Here is a 16,827-nt window from a genome sequence, read left to right as displayed (position 1 = left end):
TTTGTTAGTATGAATGAGTCGAAACCCCAAGTGTTGTCTGAGCTCTCCTCCTTGGCTCTTTGGGTTTGGTAAAGATTCATGATCAGCCTGATTTTTACTCTCAGTTAGGAGACCTGTTCTTGCTGTGGGAGCCCACTGAATTGTAGACACAGAAGAGTGCACAGAGTGTGTTAAGGCAACAGGAATTACACTCCTGTTATTGTTCTGGGGGCTGTTGTGACAGAGGATGTTTTGTTGAATGGCAGGTAAGAGGTGTATTGTGGAGGCAGCACAGCATGTGGCTACCTTCAAAGTGTATGTTGGTCTTTCCTCCGCTTGGGTAATTTGGTTTGAGGGCAAAATGTGTGCCTAAATGATGTTATTCCAAATAGCAGCAGCAAAGAATTCCTGCATGTTAAGGGATGCCAATTAAGCAAGAATAATTGTGATTATTTTCTTTTAAAGTAGTGCCATGCAGCCATCTGCAAAAGAGCGCGAAGATGCGGGAGCCAGGAAGATACAATATTGAAACCCGAGTATATTGGTGAAAAAAAGGGTTGTGTTGCTGGCAAAAATCGCAAAGAAGTGTTGAGCTAAGTGTGGCCGAAATACTTTCTTGTAGAAGGTGTGTCTTGCTGGAAAGATAAAGCTTTTCTTCAATAAACTATGGTTGATTATTGAAAGTAATGTGAACTCTGTCAAAATATTATAGTTTCATAGAAGCATGGAATGGTTTGAGTTGAAAGGGACCTTAAAGCTCATCCAGCTCCAACCTCTGCCGCGGGCAGGGACACCTTCCACTAGAGCAGCTTGCTCCAAGCCCCTGTGTCCAACCTGGCCTTGAGCACTGCCAGGGATGGGGCAGCCACAGCTTCTCTGGGCACCCTGTGTCAGCGCCTCAGCACCCTCACAGGGAAGAGCTTCTGCCTTATCTCCAACCTGAACTTCCCTTGTTTCAGTTTGAGCCTATCACCCCTTGTCCTGTCACTACACAATCCCTTGTGCTTTTCCTGAGCAGTCAGTTTGGTGTTAAGGGAACTGTTCCCATTCCTGTCCCTTCAGTTGGAGAAAAATTCACTGAGCCTCCTGGAACAGTTTTGTTGCTTGCAGGGATGTTTAATGCATTAACATATAATTTAATGCATTCTTAATTAACTGCTAATGTATGGGGGGAAATCTTCAAAGCTTTTGGACTGAATTACAACTTGCAACTCCGTGTGGTAACGTGTTATGTGACGTACAGGTTAGGTGTCAGCAGGGTTTCAACATGTCCTAGTCACCTCCTGGCTCTCCTCCTTGTCCCTGTGGAGTCAGAGGACTGGACCAGTGGCGTCACGTTAACTCCTGAAGCTATGAGTAAGATGTAGAATGCATGTTTATGAGGAAGCAGATCGTGATAGACGTGTGTGTGAACACTTTCACCTCAGCCTGCCTGCAAGTACAGGAAGTTCAGCAGCAAGTCTGGGTAAGCACAGACCTGTGTCTAGAAACACTTCCAGGCTCATTGGGAAATGAGTAAGTTAGTAATTGGCTGGCTTAATGGGTGTCAGTCAAATGCAGGGCTGGGTACAGTTGTTTAGGATGTGGGCAGAGAGTAAGTAGTGCTGGTTTAACTTGAAAGTAGAATAAGTAGGGTTGGTTTAACTTCAAACTCTTTAATGGCAATAATGACTTAATTTTTCCCCATGGCTATGGGAAACCAAACTGTGCTTAGTGACCAAAACTCATGGGACAAACCAGTTGGTCAACAGTTATCGGTAGTTATAATAGTGGTAATGTTGCTAGTATAATAATAACACCGACTATTGCTCATATAATTAATAATAGCACTTATTATTGCTCTGTGGCACCAACGGATGATCTGCTTGTGCTCTTCCTTTTGCCAGGTTCAGAAATCAATTCTCTTGCTGTTTTGGGGGTTGGCTCTAGGTAAGGACCTGAGGGCTCTAAAGCCTGGCATGCTCCTTGCTATTTGAGCCAATGTGCTCGGATTGTGCTCCGAGCAATCAGTGGTCTGAAGCCCAAAGATCCTTGGCCTGCAGAACTGAGGGTGCTGTGTACCAACAGCAGAGCTGCCCGCACCAGAGCACATGAAGAATCATGCTGCCTCTCCCCCTCAGCGCTTGGAAGCCTTGAAACGTTTCCTCTGTGAGTGGTAGCAACTTGCTGATTATTCCCAGGAAAGACTTACTGGAATAACCATGGAGGAGTGAAAGGTCATGGAGCAAGGGAGGGCACAACTCTCACAACTGGATAATTAAAGAGAAAATTAAAAGTGGGCTAAGTTGGAGGTTGACTCGTGGCCATGCTTTGAAGATTAAAAGGGCTTTTTTCCTTTCAGCTGAAGGAGGTTGGGGTTGGGAAGAGGAGTTGCGGCTGCAGGAGCGCTTGGGCAGTGCTCTGAAGCTGCATTTGCTGTTTGCTTCCTGAGTTGTGAACAAGCTACCAGGATCACTGAACAGGAGGGTGGGTATCTGCAGTTTCACCCCCCTTTTGAGAAGCATTTAGTGGTGCAGCTAAAAGTTTCCAACCTGCTCCCTTGAGGGAGTGCAGGTGGTTTTTTAGGCATCTGAGCGAATGGCATTGAATGCAGGATGATACAGATGTGTTTTGTATAACCAAGTTTTGCCTTTAGAAAGTGAAATTAATGACAATTCAGCTAAAGGATGGAACTTTCCATGTTCTTTGCACAGCCTGTAGCAAGATCAGTCTGCTCTTCTTTTCTGTAGAGATTTAGCCTCTGCTTTTCAAGCTATTTGCAGTCACAGAAATGAGAGAGAAAACTAAAATAGGAACATGCTAACAGCAAGATAATGCCAAAATAATACCCAAAAAAGACAAAATAGCTACTTCAGCAGATAACACCAGCGGATGTTTCAAGTCTAGATTTAGCATATGAATTTGCATATCTGTTCCATAGCACTGAACAGGTCAGAGCTGTTGGGCTGACAGTGAGGTTTCGCTGTGGCTAGAGCCTGTGAGTGCATCTAGGATGTGCTGCTGTGCTCTGATGTTTGAGACGTGAGGGGATTGAAGTCCTAGATGTGAAGTCTTAATTGTAGAGTTCCAGTTTACAGCTTATTAGATGTAGGGTTATTACGTACTCGGGTTTATTAGGGTTGTTCCCTTGGCTGACTTATTGCATACTTGAGTTTGGATCATCATTTAAGCGCATGATCATAGAATCATAGACTGGTTTGGGTTGGAAAGGACTTTATAGATCATCTAGTTCCAACCTCCCCTCTAGATATGCCTAGAAATTGGGGGGCAGGGAACAATGATTTGAGCTTTAGGCTTTAATTACAGCATACCTGAAGCTCCAGGAATGACGTAGGTGTCTGAGGTGGTTTATGGACATGGTGGATACAATCACAGGCTGCAAAACGCACGTTCTTCTGCCTTCATTTTTTAAGCCCTTTAATCTGCGCCTATGGAGTACGTGCCTGTGGCTTCACTACTCTTTTGTTGTTGCTTTTCCTTGGAAATGATTTCTTATTTTTTGCCTAGAAATCAGCCATAGGTATTTTTAAAGGCACTTCCATCTGGTAATTACTTCTTTACATAGAAGAGCCATTGGTCTGCTTTGATGTACATCTCAGAACCTAAATCTTTCTTCTAAAGCATTGTATTCTCTCACTGGAAAAGTGCAGTACACTTGTGGACTGTCTCTAGGTATCCTTTCTGTGAGGATAGTGTGTTTTAAGGGGTTGAGTCACCTACAAGAGGTCTGTGCCTAGGACCGTGTGGCCCTCATTGAATTAAATAGTAAGTCAAAGCAATTTCAGTAATTCTTTGTGATGCAGGATTAGGGAAGAGAACAGATATTTGTATGTTAAAGCTTATCTTCTGGTGAGTGCTTTTCCAAAGAATTTCTAATTCAATGAGTTAATAAATGTTCCTATAAAAGCAAATGTAATGGCTTAGTCTTTCTGCGATTCTAAGTTGTGGGTGGAAGTGGATCTATTTATTCTGGTATGTGATGCTGTTTTATTTTTTGCTATATTCTGTGAAGTGTATTCTGGAAGATGTTCATGGGAGGCTGCTGGATAAATTGAGTCTTTTCACTGATGTAAAAGGTTACATACTTGATATGGGTTTGGTACAAAGAATACTTTAAATTAGGAGATAGCTACAAAAATCCCTGGCAGTGTTCAAGGCCAGGTTGGACACAGGGGCTTGGAGCAAGCTGCTCTAGTGGGAGGTGTCCCTGCCTATGTCAGGGGTTGGAACTGGATGAGCTTAAGCTTTTTTCCAACCCAAACCATTCCATGGTTCTGTGAAATGGACAAATGAAGTTGGGATTCTCATTTAGCCACCATAAATGAAATGAGGCATCCCACACCTCACTCTCCCTATGGTACAGGATGTTCTTGCAAAGAAGATGGACATCAGTGCTCTGAGGAGGTGCCTTTGCAACATCTGCATACTTGTGAGGCATCTGCTGTGCTGGAGCCAGCTGCTTTAAGATAAGTTGTGGAACAGAGAACCTCTTCTTAACAGTTTCGCAGTGACTGCATCAGACTTGTCTTTTTGCTGTGTTTCTTGTTATTACCTGCAATATGTGAAGGTTTGGAGCAGTGATTTCATTACAGGTGTTTGTGGTCACAGTATCACGTTTTGATCCTGTGAGAGACCTATGGAATCCATCCCTACGCACTCAATGTTTTCAGTGCAGTGGAAATAGGTGACTTCAAGGAAGAATTTTATCCTGACTCTGAGTGCTTCCCAGCTAGGGAGGCGGCCTCAGAGTGAATATTCAAACTCAGGACATTGCTTCTATGATGTCACTTAGTTCACAGTGTGTGTCTGCCAGCAGGTATTTGTAATTTGACTAGTGCACTCTGAAGTATTTGCTTCATCCTTAAACTGAGCACTCTGAGAAGAATGCCCAAAATTGTATTTTCTCATAATCATCAGAAGTGAACTCCTCCGAGGAGTAACATTTTCAAGTGAGAGAAATCCTCCCATCAGTTTGAATTCCTGATACTAAGCAGGTAATCAAAATGATGACTGGCTCTGTAGGATCATCGTGACACCGTTTCCTGCACTGAAGCAGAGCAAGATAAATTGTCTGCTGTGATTTCACTTCCATCAATAAATTGCAGCAATACACGGAGCTTTTCATCTGCTCACTCCTGCCTGTTTTTCACACCATTGCAGACTTTGAAGGTGCACTGTAAAATATGCCACTGTCTTGAAGCAGTAGTCACAAGAGTTATGTCTTGAATTAACATTCATCTCAAGTAGGGCACTGATTAAGCACCTTTCACTGCAAGGAAATGGAACCAACCAACGTGCGATCAGATCAGACTGTCGATCACATAAGGTTTTAAGTGAAGGCATCCGGATGAGGGGGTGGTTTATTTGAACTGAATTATTGAGTGTAAATACTTAAGTAGTCAAAAATAAATCTTCTGAGTGATGAAATTCTCTGCTCACCAGTGGTGAATGTTGGAGCAATTAGTTTTAATGGTAAGGTAAATAGGCAAGGCTTGTTTAATGGGATACTTAAGTTATGTTACTAGCTTTGAACTCAAGTATACTTTGAACTCTGATATTCAGGGCAAGCAGCATTTGAGTCCTGACGTGGTTTAATGCAGCTGTATAAAACAAGTTCTGGACACTGGAGTAAAAAGCAAATGGCTTATTTCTTCCAAAACCTTATGGATTTGTCTTGCCATGGATCTCTTTGTCCTGTAGTTCCTTGTGAGCACATCAAATGCCTCAAATCTACAATAATTTCCAGTATATTCCTCAACAATCTTGTAGATCAATAGTCAGTCTTTGGAGTTGTGGTACAGCAGTCAATGTTTTATGGTCTTAAAATTTAAGATAGTCTTAAAACTTAGTCTTTATAGTCTTAAAACTGAAGATCCAGTGATGCTTGCATTAAGGGTGTAAGTTTTCTCCATATTGAACTAAGCTGGTGTTTCTCTTTGTGAAAACATTTGGAATTCGGCAGTAAAGAGCAAAGGAAAGAATCTGCCAGCTGGAAAAGGAGCAAGCAGAGGAAGAAACTTTTCAACACCTCTTTGCGGTGGAGCTTTAATGCTGGCACATAACGTGGTTTTCTCTACACACACATTGCATAAAGTGATCAGTGGAGATAGTTGGCTTTCTTCCATGCATTCTTAGGGAGTGATGAATAAAGAGTATTGCACGTAATAAGTGTCAGCTTCCAATTAACTGGGCCCTATTCAGTGGTTGGTTCTTTGATGCAAGAACAAGCACATGCCCATTTCTGATGTGCTGGTGATCCGCAGCTTTCAGGTCTTGACAATGACGGAGAGCATTAAAACCTCTATGACAAACCCCAAGCTTGTGTAAGCAGCCCCGCTGACCAGATGGTGCCAGTGATGAGGCTTTGCTCCCAGGTTGGGCTCAAAAGGTGTGTTTCAGGTAAAGTGAGCTGTGCTCTTGGCCAGCTCTCAGTCGAGTAGAACCTGGTGGTTGGGGGCTACTTCCTGGTGCCCTATTCTAATCATTACTTGCAAGTATCATAGAATCCCTCACTGGTTTGGGTTGGAGGAGACCTTAAGCTCATCCAGCTCCAACCCCTGCCATGGGCAGGGACCCCTTCCACTGGAGCAGCTTGCTCCAAGCCCCTGTGTCCAACCTGGCCTTGAACACTGCCAGGGATGGGGCAGCCACAGCTTCTCTGGGCACCCTGTGCCAGCGCCTCAGCACCCTCCCAGGGAAGAGCTCCTGCCTAAGAGCTCATCTCAGTCTCCCTCTGGCAGGTTCAAGCCATTCCCCTTGGCCTGTCCCTTCAGGCCCTTGTCCAAAGCCCCTCTCCAGGTTTCCTGCAGCCTTTAGGCACTGGAGCTGCTCTAAGGTCTCCCCTTATGAAGCCTTCTCTTCTCCAGGCTCAGTTGTGTAAGTGGGGGTGTCCCATTAATAGTGCCGTCGCACAGTGTATTTGGAGAGGTGATTATTTACCTTGTGGGACAAGGGGATCATGTACAAACTTGATGGCAAACTTAAGGCAGGGGCTGTGATGTGACGAATGATAAAGCAATGCTTGGCAGTGTAGGACAGCCTTAAGCCAGTGCTGTTCTGCAAAGAGAGGGGTAACTCGGGGAAAGAAGATATACACGGATTCATTTCTGTTGTTTCAGTCCTCTCACTTCTACTCCTGTTTCCTTTTCCCTCTCACTTTGCTCTGCAGCCTCAACATCCCTGTTACACAGCATTTTCCATTAGGGAAATTGTGTGTTTTCAGTTCTCAGCGAGGTTGTGGATTACTAAACCTTCTCTTACGGAACAGAGCTTTGAGGTCTGGGACCTCTTCAAAACTGCCTAATAGCTGCTAAAAATACTTCCACGCAAGTTGCACAACGGAGACTTATGGAAATGGGACCTGATGGAGAAAAATCCCCGTCCTGATTACAGCACTGGAGTCAGGCATGTAAATATTTATGCAACTTGAATTTGGGGGGGGGGGGGCAGCTGGGTTTTCTGCCTGTAGCACTGCAGGTTGTGTAAAAGGCTTGGACCTCCTCCTCGGGATGATGTGTGCGCTGGTAATGCAGGGACTGACTGTCCTTTCGCTTACTTGTTGTAACTGAGAGGCTGTAGTAACAGTTTCTGACCGTGTGGTGTCTTCCCGCAGTTGAGGGGTTGTGTAACGCTCAGAGATTGTGATTGGGCACAGGACAGTTATACAATGGAGTGAGCCCAACCAGCTTATAAAAATCCTCCTTCGCTATGTCTGCATCCTTTCAGGCTGCAGCTTGCAGCTCGCGTCTTGCTCTCAGCATAGGCTGCAAGGAAAGAGGTGGAGGAATTGCCTGGGACGGGCTCTAGAAGTCGGTGCAGGTTTCTGGAGGTAAGAGCTGCTTTCAGTTCAGTGTTAATGGGATGATTACCAAATTCAACTGCTTTAGTGTGGGCATTATAAAGTAGGAACCTTAAACTTGCCAAACTCAGGTCTGTAATAACGTTTCATTGTCTTAAAGGTTTGAGGACTTCTCATTGTAAAATGAGAGACTCAAAAGCATTTACCCTTTTTCCTAAAAGTTCCTGAACTTTGTTAGGAAACAGCTTCCCAAACTCTAACTTTCTTGAATTTTTAAAATGAGAGAATTATATCGAAGGTTTGTGTAGTAAAAAAGATCTAAAGAATGCTTGACCCCAGAAGTACAGCATCTTGGTTAGTCTTTGAAAGCTGCTTGAATTCCACATCTTTTATTCAGTTCTGTTAAATGGAAGTGAAATATTTAGTTCAAGCCAAGCCGAATAGGTCCAACTCAGTGTAGAGTTTTCAAGTGTGTAATCAGTTACTGGTTTTATATTGCTTACTGGACTAGAATCCTTCTCTTTCAGCAAGGAGTGAGTGTCTGTTTCAAAAGCCTTTGGAAAGGAGCTTCGTATTCAGAGTTGAAAAAGTTGGCACATTCTCCTGATTTGCTTAATAAATGGAATTTTTCCTAGATGAGTCTCTAACTTCACCTTTGTTTTAATGTGATTAAGGTCTTGGAAGGAAAAGAAAAAGTAGCTTTCATCAAAGTGCCAAGTAGAAGTACAAAGAAAGCTGAGAAAGGAAGCAGTGTGTGCTCAGGTTGCTTTTGGAATGCCGTGAAGGAGCTTAATGAACTGTGTATTAATATCCATAATGATGTGGAGGTAGCTGAATTCTGAGGTTATTAATGCTCCACAGGGGGACCAAGAGGACTGTATACTATTATAAGTCAGATGACTGTGTGCCATAAACAGTGAGAGAGGTATATGGTGCTGCAGGTAAGACTATAAAGTAGTGATGTGTTTGATAAAGAACAGTGATCCACTATTTCATCTTTATTTACTGTGAGCATCATTGCTACCTAGAGAGCACTGCAGGTATCATTTGATATCAGTCACTTCGTATCAAGCTGTGAAAGCGTTATCACCTACATCTTGCTTCTGTGAAACATTATCTTATGCCTTCTGTATAGTTCCTCCTTGGTCCTTCCTTAGGACTCTGTTAACACGGACCATCAAGCACGCTGGGGGATCTCATGCGAAGGGTAGTGCATGTGCTGCACAGAAATTGGGTGAAACTTGCCCATTGGAGCAATAAAATGAGAGGAACAGGGTGAAAGATGAGTGAGGACCAGCCTGACCAATGTTTTTGGCCAAAATCGCCTTCAGCTGGAGCTGTACTTACTGGAAATACTCATATTTCAGATATTTGTGTTTCGAATCACAGCCTAAATACACTCTGATTAAATAACTTGAGGAGTTTGAAAGCTGTGAGATGCTTTGTTAAACGTCTCGGTTGGATTTAAGTCTCTCCTCAACAAGCTCATTCACACAAGGAAGTTAATGAGATTTAGCTAATGTGCTTTAAATCAACAGAAGGTTGGAGCTGGGCATAACTTTCCTGGGTGTCTTTGTGCAGACATGCCCTAATAACGTTGGTCAGTTGTTAAGACATTCTATATTGGATGGCAGTCAAAATACCAACTACTTAAAAATTCATTAGTGCCTGCAAAGAAAGAAACCGTTTGTGCTTTGAAGACCTACTTTGAAGTGAGGGGAGAAACTAAGGACCGAAACTTCTTAAAGTGCCCATAAGCTCTTGTGCTTTAGAACCTAAATGTGAGGTGGCTTGAGCAGGTTTAGCAGTACTTCACTTCTACAGCAGGTAAAGGGCGGTGATGTCTGTCTGTGTAGTGTTGTGTTAGGAATTTGAAGCGTAATTCTCTGCTTTAAGTGAGGATATAGTTGGGTTTGAGTGAAGCGGGGAGGAGGGAAATAGAATCCTAGAATGGTTTGGGTTGGAAAGGACCTTAAGATCATCCACTTCCAACCCCCTGCATTTCAGTGCAGTTTCATTTCATGGCTGCAAGAGACACCTGGTAAAGACAAGGCACGAGTATTTTTCGGACCAGAGAGGCTCAGTTTCCAAATAGCCTGAGGAAAAGCTCTACTTACAACTAAAGGGGAAGATGGTTTCTACACGTAGCAACAGAAGATTCTGCACGGGTGCTGTGCAGTGTTTTGCACGTCTCTAAGATGATGAAAACCCCCTTGGAAGGTTCAGAAGATGCCCTTTGGGCACACGTATGTATCTGGGCAGTGTGGAGCTGAGGACCTTATGGGCACTGTATCCAGGTACCCATCTGGAGATGTAAGAACTCGTGAAGCAATTGAACTTGTGGTTATAGACAGCATTTTGATTGCATCATGTTAAGTACTTGTTGGCTCGCTCATGAGGTGCTTGTTGAATGCTTAGAAATGGGGAGGACCTTTTTGCTTTGTAGGAAAACATCAAGCAACTTTCTGGAGAGCTTTGAGTAGTGAAGTTGCTACTGTTTTGATTGCTTGAGATTTGGTCATTATTAGTGTAAATCCCCATGATAACGTATTACTTGCTTTTGAACAACTTTTCAGAAATACATTTTTCAAGCTTCTTGTATTTTAGATCTAAGGCAGAAGCTCTTCCCTGTGAGGGTGCTGAGGCACTGGCACAGGGTGCCCAGAGAAGCTGTGGCTGCCCCATCCCTGGCAGTGCTCAAGGCCAGGTTGGACACAGGGGCTTGGAGCAAGCTGCTCTAGTGGAAGGGGTCCCTGCCCGTGGCAGGGGTTGGAGCTGGATGAGCTTTAAGGTCCCTTCCAACCCAAACCTTTCTATGATTCTATGTCCCTAGTGCTGTAGGAGCAGTATTAGCTGCTTGGCTTAAAGGCACTTTTTAAACACTAAACAAAGTAAATGGGGTGCATTTATTTCTGTCTTAAATTCTTCATAGCTGTCCAGTGCTACAGGAACTGAGCATTTACCTTTAGTCACAGTCTGCAGTGCACTGGTTCCAGAAAGAGCTCTGCAGTGCTCACAGTATTGGGTGCTGAGCAGATAAGAGTGGGTTTTAAAACTGGCTTTATCTTCTGCTCAGATTGCTATGCTGTAATGATAAAACACCCTGATGTGCAGGGGGTCCAGGGGGTCTTTTCCACGTCTCTCACCAAAACCACAATCTCGGAGGTAGGGGATGCCTTGATTTGTGTTTAAACACATCGTGCCTGGGTTTGAGATGCCAAACACTTGAAACTGCTCCTGGAGGTGAGGGAACTCCAGATGTGCTGCTGCAGGGGAGGCTCTTCACCTCAAGTGTTTTGAGCTTATTTAAGGTGTAGGTGAAGCTGACCTTGGCTGGTGCTGGGTTGGACAGCTTCTGGTTGAGCATCACCTCTGCTCGAAGGAGAAAGTCATCGTTATTCGCACAAGCCTGGCAGCTCATTCCAGACAATACACTGCAGGTTGTAATTAAGCTGTCACCTTAACTTGGTTCTAATCTCCTCACTGTATGCAGCTGAGCTCTCTTGGCTCTTCAGCCATCTGTAAAAGCCAAAAAGGTCCCGGGTTGGATCTGACATGGTTCCTTCCTTGGGGCAGTGAGACATGTGCTGACCAGGTGCTGTACCTCTGTTAGTGCTCCTGGGAGCTCTTCCATCCCTGTGCTCTAAAGAATGTTCTGTTTCCATCTGTTTCCATTGCCAGCTCCTTTTAGAACCACGCCTGTAGTGCTTCCTTTATGAATATTTCCCTTGCACAGCAGTATAGGGCCACCAAATGTAGGTCAGTTCCTGATTTTCCACAGTTGAGGTGGAGAGGAACGCAGCTGCTGATGTAATTCTGTTGATACTTCTACTATGCTAAGAGACAGAAGGGAATACACCTACCTTTCAGACTAGCTAGGGTTCTCCTTTGTAGGGGGTCTACAAGAAACCTGGAGAGGGGCTTTGGACAAGGGCCTGTAGGGACAGGCTTTAACCTGCCCGAGGGGAGACTGAGATGAGCTCTTAGGCAGAAGCTCTTCCCTGTGAGGGTGATGGGACACTGAGATGGGTTGAATAGAGAAGCTGTGGCTACCCCATCCCTGGCAGTGTTCAAGGCCAGGTTGGACACAGGGGCTTGGAGCAAGCTGCTCCAGTGGAAGGTGTCCCTGCCCGTGGCAGAACACCTTTAGATCTGCTTATTACAAATGTGGGTCCATGAGCTTTATAGCATTGACAGCGCAGCCTCAGCACGCTCATTGCTTGCCAGGTCTGGTGCTGCCAGTCTGATGACACCTAAGAAATTGTGTGCTCTTCTAATGGATGTTAACCCCCCCCAAACAAACAGAAAGGCCCCAGCATGCTTTTTCCCCAAGCATGTTGTCTGGAGGTCACAGTGGTTTTGTTTTCCCCAGCCTTTGCGTTGCCAAGCACAGAATTCAAGCGTTAAAGGCCCTCAACCATAGCATTGTAGAGAGGATGCCATTACGGGAAAACTGACTCTTATTGGGGTTTAATATGCCTTTTGTAGTTGTTACTGGGTGTTCTCAGGCTCATATGAAAAAAGCAGGGAACGTCTGCAGTGTGGTTCAGCCAAAATCTATATCAAGTGATGCTGCTTTTAAAGAAAACAACGCATCCAAGGGAGAAGATGTGCATATTACAGTTGCCTTTAATGGGGTTCATGGTCCATGTTTCCTTCCCATGTTAATAAGCTCTTTATTTTATGTCCTGCCCAAGTTAACTCTTCTATCTAGTAAGAGGTGAGTTTTCCAAGTATCTTTTAGACTGATTTGCATGCACTTTGGTACCTTGTGAAACAGAAGCTTTTCATACAGCCTGTCTTGGTATATGGGCAGGTTTCTCTAGATGAAAACCTTTGTTCTGTACTCCAGGGTACACAACAGGTTTTTGTTTGTGGTAGAGGTTCTAGAGCGATGACTTGAAGGCAGAAACTACAGCAAGAAAAAGAAAGGTACATTTAATCAGTTTTGCATTGTACATCTCCATCTGTGATGGTTCCTATCCCTTTTTCTTGCAGTGAACTTTGAAATGCATGGGAGCTTGTTTAAACAAAGTTGGCAAAAGAGGGAATGGGGTGTCAGGACTCAGGAAAAGGCAAAGTGTGAGAAGCACCGTGTTGTCAAACCAGGCAGTGCAGTGCTTTGTGTCCTGTCCTGATGGTACCAGATCTCTGTGCGTGGAGTAAAGGCGAAGGTGTCGAGGTGCAAAGCTTTCCCTGGCTACAAGGGCTTTCCTCTGGTGAACTTGCGCCTGGACTATCCCCTGCAGTAGGCTGCTTGTCTCGATGCTCATCTTATCTAAGCCCTTGTAAACCCATGTCAGCGTTTGGCCTTCCTGGGTTAATCATGTATGAGCAGCAAAGATAATTTGGGCTAGAAAGAGATGGATGTTAATCAGTGTCTTGGTGGAAATTTCACTTGTAGCCTTTCTGTTTGATCCAGGGCGGCTGGTAATCCATTGCACTGGGTGCACCTAGCTGATGCTGGATGAGGTTTATCTCTGTTTTCCATTACTTTATAGCTTTTGATCAGTTGGATTTGTTAGGGAAGGCAATAAAATGTCAGTCACCTCATGTAGCTATGCTTGGTGGGTAAGAGGTTTGATAAAGAAGTATGATACCTTTCAGATAACCTGATCTGCTGCTGCCTAACCATTTCTGGTTCAGTTTCATTGCAGCATAAAAGTCTGCTGAAAATCTCATTAGCGTCTGTTCCATTCATGCAAGATAACCTGATTTGCTGCTGCCTAACCATTTCTGGTTCAGTTTCATTGCAGCATAAAAGTCTGCTGAAAATCTCATTAGCGTCTGTTCCATTCATGCAAGAAAAGTTTGGAAGGTTGTTCTCCTTGTTTTCCCTGAATCCCTTCCCCTGACACATGTTTGTTGTTAGTGTGCAGGTGCATGTGTGGACACAAAACACCTCCCCTCTTTCTAGGAAAAGAGCTGATGAGGCTGGTTTTACCGGTTAATTTGAAGTTGCTTCTTCATCACCATCCGGGAGCCCTCATCCAAACACTGTCATTGTAGGTGTTGTGTTTCAGCACTCAAGAATTAATCCAAAGCACAGCTTACGTGCGTCCTCTCCTGCTGTACTTCTCAAGACCAATTCCTAAGTAAGGATCCCATCTTCTTTGAGAAGGTAGTAGTCTTAGTGTTGTGCAATGCAAAGCGAAATAGGATTATGTGGTCTTTTCTTTTGCATCAGTGGAGATGTTAGTTAATGCTAACTAAGAAGCTTATCATGCCAGAAAACCTTAAACCAGCTCTCCTTGATGGCAGGTTTCCTGCTGGTGTAACTCTCTCAGTGGTGTTTCATTGGCATGGCTGCATTTGTTGGGGAGGTTTTCCTTTCCAATGCGAGATGATAAAGCTGCCAGACCAAACCACGCCTGTCTCCATCACTGATTTTCTTGGAGAATAAAACCTGTCTCTGTTGACAGAAGAAGGCAATTGCTTTTCTTTTCTGTTTTTTCATGTGTGCTTCAACAAAAGCCTTCACCCTTTACAACAGAAGCAAACAAACCCCCTCCAAAAACCCCACCCCAGGCACCCCTCCTGCCCCCAGACCTTGACCTGGTACCTGCCTCTTGCCTCTAACCTGCTCATATCACTCCCAGGCCTGCCCAGGCAGCCTGGAGAGGAAGGTTCCTATAGGGATTTGAGGTGGAAGCAGACAAACTAATTGAACATTGCTCTTCATGTCTGGAGATTGGTGCTTCTGATGAGAAGTCGATGGTTACTGGAGAAATGGGAATGCCTTTTTCTTTCAGGTGAGCACTCAAATGGGTTTGCTCCTTCACTCTTAAGTGAAAAATAACTAATTATGCTTTTAATATTTAGGAAACAAGGCTTAATGAAACCCTTATTTGAAGGCAGTACTTTGCGTTCCATTTGGGTTTAGTTAGGGGTGCTCAAGGGTATCTCGGTGCCCAAGTGCTGTTTCTTAGGTGCGGCTGTTTTCTCTCTTGAAAAGTGAGATTGCTTTGAAAGATGAATCTCTCTTTAACCTCAAAGAACCAGAATTTTCTAGCAAACGGGCAACTAACAGCTATGAAGAGGTTCTGAACCATCAGTACTTGGTAATTTCTCATGCAGTCCCCTGGCTGAAGGGTCTTTGTCCGGTTTCATTTCATTGCCATTCCAGTTGACATCCAAACTGCTGGCGTGTTCCTGAGCAGCGTTTTGGAAGAGAAGCTTAAGAAAGAAACCAAACCCCACTTTTGGGGGTTTTTGATACCTACATAACTGTGTTTTTTGAATGTCCCTTAGTGGCGTTTCCACCTCTAGCAATTATAGAATCACAGAATGGTTTGGATTAGAAGGGATCTTAAGATCATCCAGCTCCAGCCCCTGCCATGGGCAGGGACCCCTTCCACTAGAGCAGCTTGCTCCAAGCCCCTGTGTCCAACCTGGCCTTGAACACTGCCAGGGATGGGGCAGCCACAGCTTCTCCATTCAACCCATCCCAGTGTCCCATCACCCTCACAGGGAAGAGCTTCTGCCTAAGAGCTCATCTCAGTCCCCTTGGGCAGGTTAAAGCCATTCCCCTTGGCCTGTCCCTGCAGGCCCTGATGAAGAGTTTAAAATATCATTAACTTGCTATGAGTTAGAAAAAGCCATTCTTGGGGTTCTGTTGTGTACTTTCCTCTGTACCAGAACTTGTTTCACCTCAGCCATCTGCACTGCTCTTTCTTCTTTGAAGCCCAGGAGCCATAGGCTGCAAACTGGGTTTGCTGCAAGCTTTTCTGTGCTGCCCTGTGGGAAATGGAGGTTCAAATCCTTTCATTCATGCTCCTTAGTGCTGGAAATGGCGAAAGTGTAGGTGACCTTGGACTGGCAGGTGCATGTTAAGGAGGGGATGTGGGGACTGTGCTGTAATGACCCCCTTGGGAAAAGCAAAGAACCAATAAACTGTATGATCTCCCCTGTTCCTGTGCCAAAACAGAAGTGCTACTAATTACATAGTACTAAATACACAGTTTTATCCTGAAGCACTTGCTTCAGCATCACCAGGCAGATGACTTTGAACATCCCTCATGCCACTGCGCTAAGTTCAGGTGAGAGTGTTCCTGTCTGAAATACTGCACTCAGCTGTGCTTCACTGTCCATTTACTCTAAGCTTCCTGGAAGCTTTTGACTTCAAAAGGGGCTGTTTGAAAAGGAAGGATTTAGTTACACAGAGGTGGACTTGTGAGCAAGTCTACACATTTACACTCTTTGACAGCACAAGTAATGTTTTCAATGGATGTTTGATAGCAAACTGTCCTCTGTTGCTGCATAGCTGGGGTACAGGAGTACTTTCTTCCCAAAAATGCCATGGAAATGACTATGATATTAAAACAAGATCAAGGCTTCAACATAATTGAAGACCACAAGAGAAGACTGAGAGACTAATCAGCACATTCCCATCCTGAAAGAACCTTAAAATACTTTAAATGCTCATCTGTTAATGATCAAATCAAAAAGGAATGATAAGAGTTAGTGAGTCATGAGCGTGAAAGGGTACCAGGGCTGCAGGGCACAAGTTTTTATACATATATCTTGGGTAATGAAGAAAAAATGAATTTCTCTCTTCAATTCTAGGTGCCATTGATGCTAATGATACTTAAAAAAGCAGCCCCGATGCCCCAGCTGGATTACTGAGCACTTCAGAGATACCTGGACGTGCTGCTGTGGAAATAAGGAATTGTCCTTAGCCCTTGGCCTCTCAGCCCAGAGCATCCCCTTGGGGACTGTATGCAAGTCCTTGACGTTCTGGAAACGATGGGGATTGGTAAGAATACCACTTCAAAATCAGTGGAGGCAGGAGGCTCAACGGAAGGCAAATATGAGGATGAAACTAAACATCCCACCTTTTTCACCCTGCCTGTAAGTAACACATCCAGGTACTGTATGGTCAAGCTCAGTGCGAACAGGTTAATAATGCTTTGCTCTAATCGTGTTGTGCAGAGTGTTCATTTCCACATGTAGTTACTGAAACCTCCTTTGCCACTTGTTGTTTAGATATAAACATGGCCAGTTATGGTGTCTGTGGTTATTTCATATGTGGGCTCTAAAGCAGTGCTGGT

The 16,827-nt window shown here is 44.3% G+C and overlaps 1 protein-coding gene across 3 annotated transcripts in view; it reads left to right on the top strand.

Moving 5' to 3' along the window:
• SLC23A2 (solute carrier family 23 member 2) overlaps positions 1-16,827 on the top strand; it is a 54,218-nt gene that overhangs the window by 7,157 nt on the left and 30,234 nt on the right. Inside the window, exons 1-2 of one of the 3 annotated variants that reach the window (XM_057402518.1) lie at positions 7,580-7,807; positions 16,343-16,627. In XM_057402518.1, the coding sequence (XP_057258501.1) occupies positions 16,496-16,627 (132 nt within the window). In that variant the 5' untranslated portion in view covers positions 7,580-7,807; positions 16,343-16,495. Of the gene's footprint in view, positions 1-7,579; positions 7,808-13,673; positions 13,783-16,342; positions 16,628-16,827 lie in introns of those variants that run through there. The other 2 variants (XM_057402520.1, XM_057402519.1) reach the window with 2 other exon arrangements.

This window comes from Pezoporus wallicus, unplaced genomic scaffold, assembly GCF_028554395.1.
Source record: "Pezoporus wallicus isolate ANWC-B61680 ecotype Strahan unplaced genomic scaffold, APGP_CSIRO_Pwel_v1 contig_2348, whole genome shotgun sequence".
NCBI classification, from domain to species: domain Eukaryota; kingdom Metazoa; phylum Chordata; class Aves; order Psittaciformes; family Psittacidae; genus Pezoporus; species Pezoporus wallicus.
This window is presented reverse-complemented; position numbering and strand designations above follow the sequence as displayed.